Source organism: Priapulus caudatus, unplaced genomic scaffold, assembly GCF_000485595.1.
Source record: "Priapulus caudatus unplaced genomic scaffold, Priapulus_caudatus-5.0.1 Scaffold753, whole genome shotgun sequence".
Classification (NCBI taxonomy): domain Eukaryota; kingdom Metazoa; phylum Priapulida; class Priapulimorpha; order Priapulimorphida; family Priapulidae; genus Priapulus; species Priapulus caudatus.
In genome coordinates this window covers 134998-151406 of record NW_014577814.1, presented here as the reverse complement: position 1 = coordinate 151406, position 16409 = coordinate 134998, and the positions used below count along the sequence as shown (strand labels likewise).

Here is a 16409-nt window from a genome sequence, read left to right as displayed (position 1 = left end):
CCATCCCATCCCATCCCATCCCATCCCATCCCATCCCATCCCATCCCATACAACCCCATCCCATCTCATCTCATCCCAACCCATACCATCCCATCCCACTCCATTCCATCCCATCCCGTCCCGCAATATCTTCTCATTACGCGCTATCCTGATAATTCATTGGTCTGAAACCTGGTGCAATCCAAGCTTCTTATCTCATATCTTTTTCTCACCTTCTTACCTCTTAACTAACCTGTATCTACAATATTCTACCTCACTGACGCCATATTGAATTCTCCTCATCCGAATTGACGTCTGTGCTCGCAGATCTCATTAAGAAGTTAAAGAAGCCTCCGCCGTTGATCCGGCCGTCGGTGTCGCCGCAGCAGGCGCCGCCAGAAGCCATTCACATCATGAAGCAATGCTGGATGGAGATGCCCGAGTCACGGCCCTCATTCGATGCCATCTACGATGGATTCAAGGGCATGAACCACGGCAAGTACGTGTCATACATAGTCTGCCGTTGTAGAGACTAGCAAAGTACAACGACTGAAGTTTTCTAAAAAAAAAGTCATACTAAAGTGACAGCCGTTTGTCTCTTCATATTTTGTGCAATATATATATATATATATATATATTACCAACGGCGATATCATACAATACCTTGGATACTGTCTTTGATATTACAGATCAATTTATATTACCATAATGGGTGTTTGCATTAATGCAAACGCGATTGCATTAAAATTAGGTTAGATATATTTTAAAGGGGTTGTGTGTGGTTGCGTCTGTTGATCAGAAAAACCAACATGGTGGACACGATGTTTACAATGCTCGAGCGTTACTCTGACAACCTGGAGGATATCGTGAGGGAAAGAACCGAACAGCTGGACGAGGAGAAGAAGAAGACTGACCAGCTTCTCTATCAGATGCTGCCAAGGTACGAGTTAGGATTTGGGATAGCTGAGCAGTAACCCGTAACTAGTTACCAGCAACCAATAATCAATAACCAATAACCAATAACCAGTTACTATAGTTACTGGTAACCAGTAATCAGTTACCAGCGACCATGCAGTAATCAGTAACCCAGTAATAACACGCGACTACCTTTTAAATCATAGCTGAGATTACCGGTGCTGTCCGCGATCTAGGCAATACGCGGGGACGGCTAAAACCGACATTTTTTTTACCTCTCCCCCTATCTAACCAATACCTGCGATACGCAGCTATAACTAATTGACGTCAACTAAACTTAAATAACTAATTAACTAAAACAACTCAACTATAGACTATTATAACTAAATTATAACTAAAAAAACTATTAATTAACTAAGCAACGCCTGTCGTCACAATGCAGGACGGTGGCAGACGCGTTGAAGGCAGGCCAGCCCGTAGAAGCGAAGACGTACGAGGTGGCGACCATCTATTTCTCGGACATAGTCGGCTTCACTAAGCTCTCTGCCAGCAGCACGCCCATGGAGATCGTGACCTTCCTGAATGACCTCTACACGATGTTCGACAACACCATCAACCAGTACGACGTTTACAAGGTACGGACTGATGTCACTAAACTAAATTCATTAATTAGATTAATTAATTAGAGTGATTAAAGTCACGCGGGAGACGTCCTAGCTGCGCTATAGCAGAGGTGTATTAATTACGGAAGTCACTTATCATCGTCGTCGTCGTCGTCGTCGTCGTCGTCGTCGTCATCGTCGTCGTCGTCCTCATCACCGTTATCGTTGACAGGTGGAGACGATAGGCGACGCTTACATGGTCGTCAGCGGAATCCCCGTGCCTAACGGCGACCGACACGTCGGCGAGATCGCCACCATGTCGCTCGACATACTCAGTCAGTGCGGCACGTTCAAGATCTGGCATCGACAGAACCAACCTCTCCTGATCCGCATCGGAATACACACGGGTACGCGAAACGGGATTCGTCCTATCGCGGCCTCTGCTGGTGTTTAAGAACTCGGTGATTGTTATCGGGGGCAAGACCTCGAGGTTTTTTTTTTTAACTTTACGGCTTCTGCAGATTACCAGGGAAATAGAGGCCATAGAGAAAGCTCGGCAACCTCAGTGGACACACACGCGGCCTTTGTTATTTTCACATCATAATTACATCAGGAGTCTATCAATAATTGATAGACTCCTGATTACATCAATAAAGTAATTGCATAGAGGCATTAAGATAAATACCTCCGCGTCTTCCCCATTTAATGGGATGACACTCTTACACCAGAACTTCCCTTGAATCCAGAGAGACATGATACAAGATTGCGTGGCACAGCTTTGCTGTTGATCCTGAGCGCTGCGCGCGCATGAGACGCGCAGTTCCGCGGGATATGCGCACGCGACCGCGGGGATGTTCAAGTATGGAGCGCTGTCCGCAGTGGAGACGTGCGCCAAATTCGAGGCCCGACGCACGTCTCCACAGCGGTCAGCGGATGGTCTGTAGTTTTAGAAGATAACAATGAAGACGTTGTTCTAAATAAGAACTATCGGCGGCTAAATAAGAGCAATATACAGACCTTTGAATTTCTTGACTAGTCAGTCAAAGGGCTTGTTGGGGGTCCATTATGCAGAGCTTCCAATTGAAATGGCCCATAAAATTATCAAGTGGAATTGTGTTTTTCGGAACCCCAAAGAAAATGTCTCCCTCTTACATGCACCCCCTCCCTGATTATAATCACGCATTCAGGCGTAAACAATAACAGAGATGAAATTGTGTTGAGTTTATGGCTCTTGACGCACGTGCATTGACGTACAAGACTGATGAAAGCACAGTCACTTGGAACGTCTCAATAACAAGTGCCGCAGTGCGACAGGGCTCATCTGGTGTCTGGTGTTCTGCTGATAAATTCATTTGTGCATAGCAAGACGTCTTATACATAAGTCTTCTTTATTCTTGTTTGACTTTCGTAGCCAATTGGAACAAATATATCAGCTACACTTTCGCACCCACCTAATCTATATGCATTGCAGACACATGTGCATTGCAGGTTGGCAGGCAACAATTATGATTAGAAGCGTGCCAGCCATGGGCTGCCCGTGTTTTTGCCTACCCACACGGGAATTCACTAATCCAGCCTTCAGGGTGCTATAGACAGACTGCTTTAGAAAATAATATGATTTAAGGAGCGTAAACTTTGTTCAACAAACATTTGCCTTTTCAATTAAACTGTGCAACTGTAGCCTCACATTCACACAGGTATGGGCTCTAATAATAGCAAAAGCAGTTCAGTCCTTTGTTAACAGTCAACAAATCAATGTTTAACCCTCTTCTTAAGGGTCAAAAGGTTATCCGACACTTACTCTTCGCATGTCAGCGGAAAGTACATTTCACGGTCCTTTCAATAAAGCCATAAAAATGGTAGCTAGGTCACCGCTGAAACAAAATTGTTTTTCAATCGCTCCGTCAGACCATGTTCTCAGAAAATGTCTAAAATCTGCCCTCTACCCCATTGACCTTTGACCTGTGACCTCCAATTTCGGCACAGTGATGGCTTTTCCTACCATGATGCTATACACCGATTATCACGAGCCTAGGTCGAGCCGTTTAGATTTGTGCCGCAATTCTGCATTTCCTCCCTATACCTTAAGTTAAGGAGGGAATATTCCCCCTTCTTTTACACCTCTTGACCTTTGACCTTTGACCCAGCTTCGACATCCAACTTCGTTTTTGGATTTCCCCCCCACGTCCCGAATATCGTGACCGTAACGTCGAGCGGTTAAGATTTGTGCCGCAACTGTTGACGACGCACGGACGGCCGGACGACGGACGGACGGACGGGACGGACGGACGGACGGACGGACGGACGGACGGCCGGACGGACGGACAATCATGCGCTTCTACAAGCTGCACATGACTACGTCAGAATGAAGCTAAAAGTAAATCTTCACACATTTTTACAATGATCGACCGCTTGTGTGCAAAATATGTGAACGTATGTGAAACACATACGTTTAGTATTACTGTGACATATCTGTGGACTAACTGACACACTAAATTGGTAAATGTTTCCATGCGACCTTAAGAAATGCTGAGAAATTACGAGGTTATCATCGCAGAACTCCCGACACCGCCCATCCTGATGTAAACAAACACGCGTGTTGCGGGGTGCGTGCCTCCGATATCCATTTCGAGGCCCGCTAGCCGAGGCCGAGGCCGCTAAAGCTAGCAGCACACTTCACCATTTTCGTTGCTCGTACAGAGAAATTTTCTGTGGTCGGCAATTTTTGTGGCGTTGCGCGTCACAGCACACTTCACCACAAGTTGCCACCACGTAGCAATTTTCGTGTGAGAAATCAAAACGGTTTGATTCTCGGCAACTCGTGGTCACCACTAAATTTCCGTGGTGAGTGGTCGTTGCCGGCCCCCGCAGCACTTGGCCATTTTTTTGGCGACCACGAAAATTGCCTGTACGAGCAACGAAAATGGTGAAGTGTTTGCTGCCAGTTAGCCAAGCATAAAGCGCGCGGGCAAGACGTCACGCACACAGCTACGTTCATTGGCTAAACAATCGAGTAGCGCGGCCAGTTAAGGATTTGTAATTATTTAATTTTTAGAAAAAATTCAATGTTCAAGTGAATGACGCACTCGTTCACTTCCGAAAGCGGTAAAATTTCTAATTTTCCACTTCGTTGCGAAATGTATCGGCCGGGCCTTTCATTGTTTACGAAAAGCAAACAGTCTCGCCAAACACCTACACGCAGTAACGGGTCACGTCGTTGACGCGCCCCATTCATGCCCATCAACGAAGAAGGCGGGGCTTATTCTGATTACGGAAATGCGAAAATGCAACAAAAGGACGTAGTGCGCTAAACAGCGTGTTATTTTTATATTTGTGCCAAACTCTATCGTAGGAAACCGTTCTAGCCTAGCAGAATGCTCTAGTTCCTGAGATCGGCGATTTGGTGGTCCAATGGCCCCCATATTTAAAAAATATAAAACACTGGTGCGGCCGTTAGGCTGTGATTGTAAGACACAAAGTGTCAATCCTCGGCGCGGCTCGCCGCCCGGCATCCTGGCCGCATCACGTCTAGTTTGTGATACGTGAAGTCTGTGTAGAATCGTTGTTTGTCTGACGCGGAATCTCAACGTGACCCTGATTTCGTGTAGGTACGTGCGTGGCTGGAGTTGTGGGGCTCACCATGCCTCGCTACTGTCTGTTCGGCGACACCGTCAACACAACATCCAGGATGGAATCAACGGGCGCAGGTATCTAATCTATACTATAAAGGGAACAGTCCATTTTTTGTTAGCTATGTTCTCTGAATCTGCTGCGCATGATTTCAAATTGCTTGACTGTAGAACGATTGCATTACCACTCGTAGAGTCAATATGGGCCGCACTTTTTCAACGTTATGAAAGACACGATAAAGTTGAATTTCAAGCCGTTTATTTAACCACTCGAGGGTGTGCCGATACCCATACGCCGTATATCGATCGACGACACTACCCCAATGTTTAGTTACGTATTGATAGACTGGTACCGGTCGACAGTTCCAACACGCTACTACTAACACGTCAGTGGTAGGGCGAAGGTATGTATGCCTCGGAGTGAGGGTGGCGAAGCGGGTACCAGTCTAAACGTGTTGTTGACTGAGCTTGGCAATGTAGAGCGTAGTATGTGTGATGTATGTTCTCTGAATTCTGCTCGCATGATTTGAGATTGCTTGACATGTAAACGATGCATTACCACTCATAGAGTAATACTGTGCGCATGTTTGCCAATGATGAAAACCATAATAAGTTGAATTTCAACGCCGTGTTTATTTAACACTGCTAAAAATAGCATACCGGTGTATCGAAGCGGACTACTACTTAACCATGCGCTGGGCGCAGTATTGTAGCACGCGTTGCCTCATAGGCGCTGCTCATTTACCTATAAAAGGGAAAGCGAATTTTTATTAGCTAAGTTATGTTTTAGTTAAGCGAATTCCTCCTCATGGACTCTCCTGGCGATATCCCAAAAATCGCATAATGATGACCTTCCACGACAATGTGCTCACCGACATCTTCACCGTTCGGTTTCAGTTTGACACCGAAAACTTTGTAGCCCTGAGTTAATTACACGTTAGTAGGCTCTATGACCTTTATCTCCTGCAACTTAAGGCGTAGGTTTTTCCATTCCTGCATTGAATTATGTATTGTTGGCAAACACTGTTAAGCCCCGGAACAGCCCCACAGACAGGTGATTACCAACTTGCTGGACCAAAAGCTCCTGAAATTATTACTGCCTGACAAACCAAACTGCCTGGATATTTGGGGATTTCATTTTAATATCAATTCTTAAAACTGCTGATATAATTCATATGAGGCATAAAATAAAAAAAGTGTCCTGTTTACGGTCCAAAAGTCAATTTTTTAAAGCGTAGGTTATATTCGAGAATGTACTCTTGCAATGGTACTAGACATCAAATCCATAGCATTCACACACACAATACTTTCGATAGCAGAAACACTACCGGCCCTTGGCATGTGAACAAAAGAACATTAATACCAGGATAATATCATGCTCCATCGATGCCAAGCGATCATTTACACTTCAACGCTTGCCAGTTCCCTTCGGCTTGGTTACTGTGCATCACATCAATTAAAGCGCAAGGGTTCAACTTTCAGAAGCTGGACATCTTTCTCCGAAATACGTCTTCTCTCTTTGGGCCAAATTTACATTGGCTATCCTACGTGCTAAATCTTTGCCGAATAAAGCTTCAACTGAGAAAACTACTCACAACAAACTCAAGGCCAAATCAGGTCTCTGTCTTACGACAATTACCAAAACGTTGTATACCTCGAAGTTCTGCTAATTAGTGCCCATCACCTGTACGTTCTGTATTCTATTTTTTAACGCCTTCAAAGTATTCTTCTCAGACTTAAACCATGCCAAATCTACATTCACAGCATATGCCCGCACGCGTGCAGCATCACTACCATAGACTTTACTACCATTAGGCTCAGCATGCGGCCTTGACCACAACCTGAGCCTTCTTTACATGCGCATGCTTTCTATGTTTGCCCTCTCACAGTACGGCCAAACCAGGGCGATGGTACATTCAACACACAGCACACGAGACCAAAAGACATACTTTACAAAAGAGAGCCCCTGATCCCTTAGCGTGAGTACAACACTAATACACATCATTCATGAATTCCACCGTCTGAAGCGACGCGGTAAGCTTTGCTAGTTTTCTATATATTCGATGCGGCACACACACACGGCACACACTACGCAGCACGCGCGCGCACACACGCACCGCGGCGCACACACACGCACGTGCGCACAACAACGCACGCGACGCGCAACACACGCACGCACGCACGCGCACACACACGCACGCACGCACGCGAACACACACGCACGCCACGCACAACACACACACACACGCACGCACGCGCACACACACGCACGCACGCACGCGCGCACACACACTATCACGGCTTCAGTAGATGGTCGATGCCTTCTGACCGCCACCTTGGAAAACAGAATCCACCTCGCGACCTCTGCGTCGTCCGAATCGTCGTCGTTATAGCATAGATACGGATGTTCACGACTATAAACGAGCGTGACGAAGAGTTGTTAGCTAAAAGTGAAGCAGATGGGGTCGTTGTCGTATCAGGTACTACAGATATGTACTCGAGGTAGTTTTAGGTTGTTTAGTATTATGTTTATATTTTTATATGAGGTATGTTTAGGGTTAGTGTTAGGGTTAGGGTTAGGGTTAGGGTACACTTCTGTAGTACAAGTCTGGTACACTTTGTGTATACATATATATATACCTCGGGTACATATCTGTAGTACCTGATACGACAACGACCCCTTCAGCAAAAGTTAACGCTAAATTGTGATCCCTTCACTCATGCTCACGCTTGCTGTATCGATCCCAGGGCTACACATGTCTAGAGCTAAATCTTGCGCAAACATATAATTATAGGCGAAACAAAGACCTTACTGACATCCGTTCACTCTAGGCTGATTGTATCACGTGAAGCGGCCGTTTTTTAATTTTTAGTTTGTACATTTTAAAGTTAATTTCAACTAAAATTAAGTAAATACGTCTGCCGACGATTCCTCACTGCTGTCGCATGTCGGTGACACCGTAAATGGCGGCGTTTTTTCGTCCCGCAGCGTTTCGCATTCACGTCAGCGAGACCGTGGTCACGGAGCTCGATAAGCTGGGAGGTTACCACATGCAGTACAGAGGGGAGATCGAGCTGAAGGTACCGCCGGCGATATTTTCCATTCATGTTTATCTAAAGTTTAGCATTAAAGCATGTGGTTGTCGCTACCTATCCAATGTCATAGTTCTTACGATGTGATAAAATGGCAGTGTTGATAAACGTATCATACCAGTTACGTAAAAGATACTTTACATTTCGTAGTCGTTGCGTTGCCAATACCCAGACTGGCGCCGTAAGTAGCTGAGAAGCAATCTGACGACGGCCAGAAACTTCTGGAATCAGTCTAGTTGATATTGAAATCTATTTGATTGGCGTTTGTCTGACCCAGGGAAAGGGATTCGCAAAAACCTACTGGCTTGTCGGCAAGGACGGGTTCGATAAGCCTTTACCAGTACCTCCCGAGATCCAATCGTAGGTACTCACACCATCAGGTACTTGGATATTATCAAGAGCGTATAAAGAAGGACTGCCTTCTTTATACGCTCTTGATATTATGCATATCGAACATTTTTGTGATGAGCTCAGTGTGTGTGTGTGTGTGTGTGTGTGTGTGTGTGTGTGTGTGTGTGTGTGTGTGTGTGTGTGTGTGTGTGTGTGTGTGTGTGTGTTGTGTGTGTGTGTGTGTGTGTGTGTGTGTGTGTGTGTGTGTGTGTGTGCGCGCGCGTGCGTGTGCGTGTGTGTGTGTGCGCGCGCGCGTGCGTGCGTGTGTACGTGTGCACGTATGTGTTGCGCGTGTGTCCGTTAGTTGTATGGTGTTAACGCACGTGTTGATGTGCGCGTGTGCTTGCATCATTGCATGCGTACGCTCGTGTTGTATCTAAGTGCGTGTCCGTGCGTGTATGTGTGTTCTAGTTTTGTTTCGTTTACGTCCGTGCGTGTGTGCGTCTCTGCGCGCGTTACCACACGTGTTGCGAATATCACTGCATTCACCGTCTCTTATCATCATTCCTTTAGGTCTCTTCACCACGCGTCCCACGCCCCTGCCCCGCCAATCATCATCGAGCAACCCAGGGATGCAGATGGAGCCACCGTCGCCGCGGACGCGTGGGTCTCACAGGACATGCCTCTACACGCGGAAAAGCTGCCACCAGTGCAGGAACCAGTATCTGCTAGAAAAGCAGCCGTCAATCATCCTGCGGTTAACTCGTCGTTGCTGAAGCAACCCGGTGATCAACAGGTGTCACTAGACGCCACCTACCGGTGCACCACCGGCAGCACATCGCTGCACGGCGAGACGGCTGACATTGACTTTGGAAAGACAATGCGTGGACACGTCGCTGACGTCACGGCGGCACCACGTGACTCGCTGCCTCTGCAGCAGAGAGGGAACGGATGTAGATTGAAGAGCGGGAGAGTGAGGCGCGATTCTCGCAGGGATGCGAACACCCCCGTGTATAACTTCACAACGACAGAGTCACGGCAGATGAGCGGAGAACAGTTGCAGCCGTAGCAGTCAGCGGCAGGAGGTGGCGAGGGGCGGAGTGCAGCACAGAAGGAACGATACGCGCCAAAGAATGAGAAATACGGACCGGAGCAAGACGACATGCAACAGTGTCATGGAACAGCACAATAAGCGATACACACACCCGAGTGAGCATTACACACGACAGCAGGAGAACACATAACACAGTAAACAACACTTAATTCATTTTCTCATCGTCAGTATCACCCGTTATGAGTGCATTCCTAGCAATCATAGCAGTATGGTATACGTCTAGGTGTGCACCAACTCCTCGATCATTGCTCACTGTAAATGTTTTTACTATTTACTGAAAATATCATATTTATATATATAATGCCAGTGTATCAGTTTGTCATTGCACAATGTTGTAAACTATGTTTGCGTGTGAACACGTACATAACCTCATGTTTGGATTGTGCATGTAATAAATTATTTAACTGTTTTGTCAGAAATGTATGTTAACTTATTTATCATACTCGTATTCGTAAAAAATTAAGAAATGTGAATATTTTTGGGTCATGTTATTAACATTCCTTATTGGAATGCACATAAGAAAATCAATAACAAGTCTGTGTAAAAGCGGAGGACCAATAATATATCTGGTATCAAATAATAACTGTTTTAATACACATTTACCTACAAAATACAAGTAACAATAAGTAACAAGTAAACAACTTGTACATAAATTACTAAGACACGATAACGAATAAACCTGTAGATACATGTGTGCGAACCCTGATATAACTAGTCACGTCTTGCTAGTCTTCCATCATGTTTCGCAGGTTATAACTAATTTTACTAGAAGTGGTTTTCATTTAGCTACTCTTTAATGACAATTCATTTACAATGAAATTAAATTATTATAAATTCAAATCGCACGAATATCCCAGTGTAGGTTTTATGCCAAAATATGGCTGATAGAAATCCCATTTGAAATACCCTGATGCAAGGCACATTCAGTAATTTTATCTTTCTCATCCCCTCGGCATTTATCCAGCCCTCTGATCCTTTGGCTCAAATGTCAACAGTCGTTCGTAGGGCCATCATCCATAGGGCCATCATCCATACCGCCCCCAGATGGAGCCACGTACTGACCTCACACGGTTACTAACCTCAAAGCTAGCTGATAACGTTTAACTACGATGATTCCAGCCATCAGCTGCACATGGTCACTGAAGGCAACATGAATGTTTCCTGTGCAGTCCAAGCACGTTTACATTTCCTAGAATGTAGATCTAGCTTAGCTGACAGACCAGGTGTGGTGAGAATTTGCTGTCATACTCGTTCGGCTACCCACACTGCACCTCTGCATCCAATCTTGATGACCTCAGTCAGAGTCTTATAAAAAGGTGCCTGTACAAGAGAGATAATAAGATATGGGCTTCATGTCAAAAGATAGGTTGCTTATAGTCTCACACAAAACAACTAACACTTTGTGTATTCTTACACATGACATATTTTGATCATGCTTATGTTTTTCCAACGATTTTCGGTGTATATTTACTAACTCCAATCTTTCACGTTGCATTTCAATTTGATTTTAATACGTATCAATAGGAAATATGGTTTTCCACACACATCAGGTGATGTTGAAACGTCTACCAGGTATAAAATTAGGGCAGGGGTCATCCTCATTTATTCAGCCTCGGATTTTGACACACAGATAGATTCCAGGTATTAGGATAGAGTTGTTAAAACAGTTTCAGGTAGGAAACACGATACACTTTGTCGGTGTCGAGAGATCCTCTCCTAACAAGACTCCCAACAACTCCACTGTTTTGTTGTGTGGTGCTCACTTACCTGCTCTGCCTCGTTCTGCATCCCTGTCTCTAAATGCCCAAGCTCATCATCCCTGAACTCTCTGATAGTCTGCAATGAAGAAACGCGCAATGACGATGACCGAGAACAAAATATATATAGGGAAATGTGATGAGGCCTTAGTCTTGAACCAATTCATGCTAATTATCCAACTGGAAAAGCATAAATTGCTTTATTCCATTGCTGTCATAGAATGATATCAATCTGCTAGATATATTTTGTAAGTTAAAAACAATAGGAAATTCATAGACATAATGTACACATCCTATGCGCACAATCGGCACGAGTTTGACAGAATGCTGTTGTTACCTCTAACAGTTCCTTGTGCAGTTCTGGGTTGTCTTCTAAGAGCTCTCTTATTTGACTAGAAATATACACAATGCTATGAGCGTTAGCTTAAAATGAAGCTATACATTAAGCATTGGTTGCAATTGCACTTTTCTACCACACATAGATTATTTACAATAAATTCTGCACCTGCTTTCAGAGAGAAAACTACGACTTCACAGTTATAACTGATCTTTTAACATTGCTAGTAGCTGACTTACAACAGTAGGGACGGCTCAAAATGAGATGTTTACATCTATATATTATAAGTGCAGTAATTAACACACTCGTAATGGTGAGGAGTAGGTGCAGCTACCTCAAAGTTTCAGGATAGCAAGATGAATATATATATTTAGTTTTCACTGACTCTATTCCAAGTGCATGGGACATGCAACATGCAGTAGATACTGCTTAAGACTTTCGATGAAGGCAAACACAAGTAGGAACTACCATTTTCTAAAATGGCAGTAAGCAAACGGTAATAGTCTGCATCAATCACATCAGAGTGCATTATTTCAGACCTGTTGTAGTGATCTCCAATGATTTCTTCCACTGCAACTGTACAGGCCATGGCAGCTTGCTTACCTAAGAGTGCAGTACCAGCTCCTAAACAGCAAAGACAGCATTACAATGATAAACACCTTATGACAGTTTAAGGATGATTAATATCTGAGCAGTTATCCAATGAAATGATAACAATACATTGTATTGCACAGTTACATGACTGTTACCCAGAGGCATTAATAGGATTTACACAGAAAAAAACATTTTCATGCAACTCTTGCACAGCAAAAATGTGTGTATGGGGGGCTTAATACATTACTTGTACTTCGTTTTCTTCAAAATTATATAACCTGGTTCACGCAGGATTCACTACATATAAGTATAGTCACCGAGAGCAAATCCAGCTATGTTCCAGAAAGGTATCAGTGCTGATGGTCTTGCTCGGTACTGTGGCAGTAACGATTCAAACTTTGCCAAATGTTTTTTCTCTTGCTCCCACATTTCCTGCAATGTTATAAAGGTATATAGCAGACTGTACTCGTGACGTTTGCACAGGTGGGGTGGTAAATTAACGTTATCCACAGAGACTTGTGGTTGTGCCAAAAGTATTCGCACGCCGTGATCCTAAAGGATTGGTGTTTAAGCTGCATCATAATCAGAGTTCTGCACCGGAATACTTTAGAGAACGTAGCAGCTACGTAGTCACAGATGTTATGGTATGCACTCTTCATGAAAGCTACAATGAACAGGAATGCAGGCAGCTAGAGGGTTAATCCATCCTCCCACCTTTATCACGGGACCCGTGGCCGTCTTGCCTAAAACAGCCATCTGACCGGCATATATTCGATCTGCAGCAAGCTCGCCCGCATGGTCCACCCTGATGATGCGGTCAAGCATAGCTCTCCGTCGGACGTCCACACCGGCCGGCGTTGTGGACATTGTCCTGCACGTCTGTCTGGCAGGGCGGGCCATCCAAAGTAACATTGATTGCCTGGCCATTGGCATTGCGCTAAGAAGGTAATTACCGATTCCTTGAAGAATGCTGTGGAAATATTAATAGTGAACTTCACTGTTAAGAATATAATATAAAACCCGTTAAGAAGTGGTGTGGTGTTATTCAAAATCGCAAGTGATGACTCTGATCATGATGAGATGACCACTGGCCAGCTTCCAAGAGACGCACGTGACATGGTATTGGTATTGGTACTGTGTTTGTGCAGTGAGTCACAGTGAGTGTGTAGATTACTTCGATTTAACTTGTTAATCTTCTCATTAAATTCTAATTCTTGTGCACATGTACCTTAAAATAATATGATTCAGCACAAAGTGTCCGTGTGTAACTGTGTGTCTACAGTCTTTGATGTTACTGTGTAATAGCACGTATGTTTACTCGTTCTTCCAGGGGGCCGCCATATTAGATACGGATACAGGATAGAGGGCGGCACCATACGGTATTTCCACTTGTACACTCACAGTAGTCCGCAAATGCAGACGTTATAACTCCGCTTTGCTAATCTGAGGGTGCGGGTTTATCCATTACTTATCCATTACCCCATTACTGGGGTCTGCGTCGGCTCGGACTACACTCACAGCAGCAATCTCAGAATGTACACGAGTGATAAGAAAACCAGATCCGGCTCTGGGAATCACTTCTAAAGAAATTAGACCCTGCTGGGGAAATTTAAAGAAATTTAAAGCTTTACTAGTAAATTATTAGAAAATAAAACATTAGAAATGGCAGTGTACACTAATTTATTTGTACAATCATGAAGGACACATGCATGAACATGCTAAATCAGGCGCGTAGCTGCCTTTAGGCAAAAAGGCACGTGCCTGCACATCATTTAAAACAAAGGTTTCAAAAATTGCATGTTAAAAAGAATTTGTGCACTATACACGAAACAACATACATAAATAATATACATAAAAATGATATGCTCCACTCCACACACACTGAATGATTGAGCCATGTGCGTATACAGTCGCATGTGTGTGTGTGTGTGTGTGTGTGTGTGTGTGTTGTGTGTGCGTGCGTGCGTGCGTGCGCGCGCGCGCGCGCGTGTGTGTGTGTGTGTGTGCGTGCGTGCGTGCGTGCGTGCGCGCGCGCGCGCGTGTGTGTGCGTGTGTGTCTGTTCGTTCGTTCGTGTGTTTATGCGTGCGTGCCTGCGCATGTTCGTGCGTTCGTGTGCGTGTGTGCATGCGCGTTTTCAAGCGACAACAACTTGAGTTTATGTTTACACTCGAATTGCGGAGGTGGACGCTAGAAATGGGGACGTAAACACGCATATTGTATCGAACGTTTTTATGATCGGTTAGTGAGCGGGCTAGTGTAAACAACCCGCTTTATCTCACATCGATGTGGGCAACGGGTTCACACGCTTACTGAGATTTTCTACAAACACGATTTAATTCGTACGCTACAAAGAGGGCCCGGTTTGTGTAGGAAAAAGGGCAAGATGGTGGCAATTACTGCGTATTAAAGGCGAGCGAAAGCACAGGCGGTCAGTTACGACGAGGATGTATTGACGGTTGTTTAGTAACGCATGCCTAAAGCTGAGACAGCAGATACATTCACTCCTCACGCTGTGGGCCGGGCTAGCCTGGAAGTCCTATACATAAGCGTATAAAAGCCAAGACAGTAAACCTCGCTTCGGGTTGACCCTCTCTGTTTGTGTGGGCACGTCGCGCGAGGTTAGATTGCATGTAAAGTCATTTCTCTGAGTTCAATATGCTATAAACGATTAAAAGGTTAAAGGCGGGGTTTTCAGAGAATGGTTGGCAGTAAAAGGCCCGCGGGCAAGAGTGCCCGCAAGACGCGCGTGACATACTTATGTGCAGTCTATATAGCTGCTCATGCCGACATGACAGGCTAGGCATTCTGATTTTTTTTTAATTTGACCTGGTTGATAAATTAAAAACCTCGCCCGACTATACCTCCGGGGAAGGATAAAAGCACCCCGTGCGGTTCTGTTTATTTCCTCGACGATTCGTCACGCTGTCGCTCTCACACCTCTCTCCCTGGAACCGCTTGGTCAATGGTCAGAGTCGTCAGTGGTGCCGTCGCAGTATTACTCGGTCGGCAATTTTCGCGCTTGTGAGTATAATATCAGGAGTCTGACTCCTGATAATATAGTAGACGCACACGATAGTGTCGAGGGGATGAGAGTAAGAGTGGTGGGAAGAACGCGAGAGAGAGAGATAGAGCGGGAAGGAGAGAGCAAGAGAGAGAAAGAGAGAGATAGGGGGGGGAGATGGACAGACAGACAGAGAGGGGCGAGAGAGCGAGAGCTAGACAAGAGGAGTGGTTTCAATGCATAAGCTTATATCCAACTAAAATTATAGCGGTACAACGGGCTATTATTAATGTTGAGATATAATTACTACAATACACCTGAGACTACTTTATTAGCAGAGAAATCTTCGCATTCTTAGATAGCTCTTGGTCATACAAGGAAACAAAGATGACGATATAGACCAACTCGGATTGCGAGTATATCATTAACGCCCACGAAGGAAACCTAAAAAGAACGTGGCCTCATTCGACGAATTTTTTCTGTGTCGCTCAACCGTTTCGGTCCAACACGCATTTTCTCTGATAAACAGCATTCTCTCGCATGTACGAGCGCGCATGCGTGCATGTATAATTACGACAAGGAAAGTATACGCATAGTGTACAGCTATACACCAAGTGCATGGTTCCCAACGTGGGCGGTATCGCTCCCCACACCTGGGAGTTGTGAAGTAAGCTAGGGAGGATAAGAGGCAATGAGTAGTTCTTTATAAGGTACGATAGATGGGATTAGGGATAAGTGTTTATATCCAAGAAGGATTCGGTGGCCCGAAAAAGTTAGGAAACCATTGGTATGCATGATCTTCTTTAACAATGTACACAGTACGGGCGCGTAATGCTGGAGAATTATATTACAGTAATTATATTATCCATTATATTCTAAACGCGGTTCTTGCCATGCAGGGGCCCGTTGTCAGAAACAAAATTTGTCTTAACATTAGTCTTAACATTAACCTTTTCTCTTAGACCGTCGACAGAAACGCTGCGAAGTTACCTGAATGAAAAATCGTAGCAGATTTCCTGATAACAATACGAAACAAAGCGCTGTCGGCGGTCTACGA

General features: G+C 44.8%; 2 protein-coding genes across 3 annotated transcripts in view; one reads left to right on the top strand and one right to left on the bottom strand.

The window, feature by feature from the left end:
* LOC106813297 (retinal guanylyl cyclase 2-like) overlaps positions 1-10053 on the top strand; it is a gene marked incomplete at its 5' end in the record, with an annotated part of 13384 nt that extends 3331 nt beyond the window's left edge. The window contains 8 exons of the mRNA XM_014817400.1: positions 307-478; positions 779-919; positions 1337-1529; positions 1729-1903; positions 5105-5203; positions 8115-8206; positions 8496-8578; positions 9122-10053. Of these exons, the coding sequence (XP_014672886.1) occupies positions 307-478; positions 779-919; positions 1337-1529; positions 1729-1903; positions 5105-5203; positions 8115-8206; positions 8496-8578; positions 9122-9617 (1451 nt within the window). The remainder of the gene's footprint in view (positions 1-306; positions 479-778; positions 920-1336; positions 1530-1728; positions 1904-5104; positions 5204-8114; positions 8207-8495; positions 8579-9121) is intronic.
* A 172-nt stretch (positions 10054-10225) lies between these two features.
* Positions 10226-13698, bottom strand: LOC106813298 (5-demethoxyubiquinone hydroxylase, mitochondrial-like). Of its 2 annotated transcripts, none has more exons than XM_014817401.1 (7): positions 13579-13698; positions 13065-13320; positions 12668-12782; positions 12296-12380; positions 11757-11811; positions 11430-11498; positions 10226-10982 (listed from the first exon to the last, which is right to left on the bottom strand). In XM_014817401.1, the coding sequence occupies exons 2-7, from the start codon at positions 13281-13283 to the stop codon at positions 10905-10907; spliced, it is 621 nt and encodes a 206-aa protein (XP_014672887.1). In that variant the 5' UTR covers positions 13284-13320; positions 13579-13698; the 3' UTR covers positions 10226-10904. The 2 variants fall into 2 exon arrangements, with proteins under 2 accessions (XP_014672887.1, XP_014672888.1); XM_014817402.1 differs by having other exon boundaries at positions 13065-13287.
* Positions 13699-16409: the final 2711 nt, after the last annotated feature.

Coding starts and splice junctions, on each gene's coding strand:
- LOC106813298 (XM_014817401.1), bottom strand. CDS start 13,283: ATGCCAATGGCCAGGCAATCAATGTTACTTTGGATGGCCCGCCCTGCC. Junction 12,783..13,064: donor CCACGGGTCCCGTGATAAAG/GTGGGAGGATGG, acceptor ATAACATTGCAG/GAAATGTGGGAGCAAGAGAA. Junction 11,499..11,756: donor TGCACAAGGAACTGTTAGAG/GTAACAACAGCA, acceptor TCTTCATTGCAG/ACTATCAGAGAGTTCAGGGA.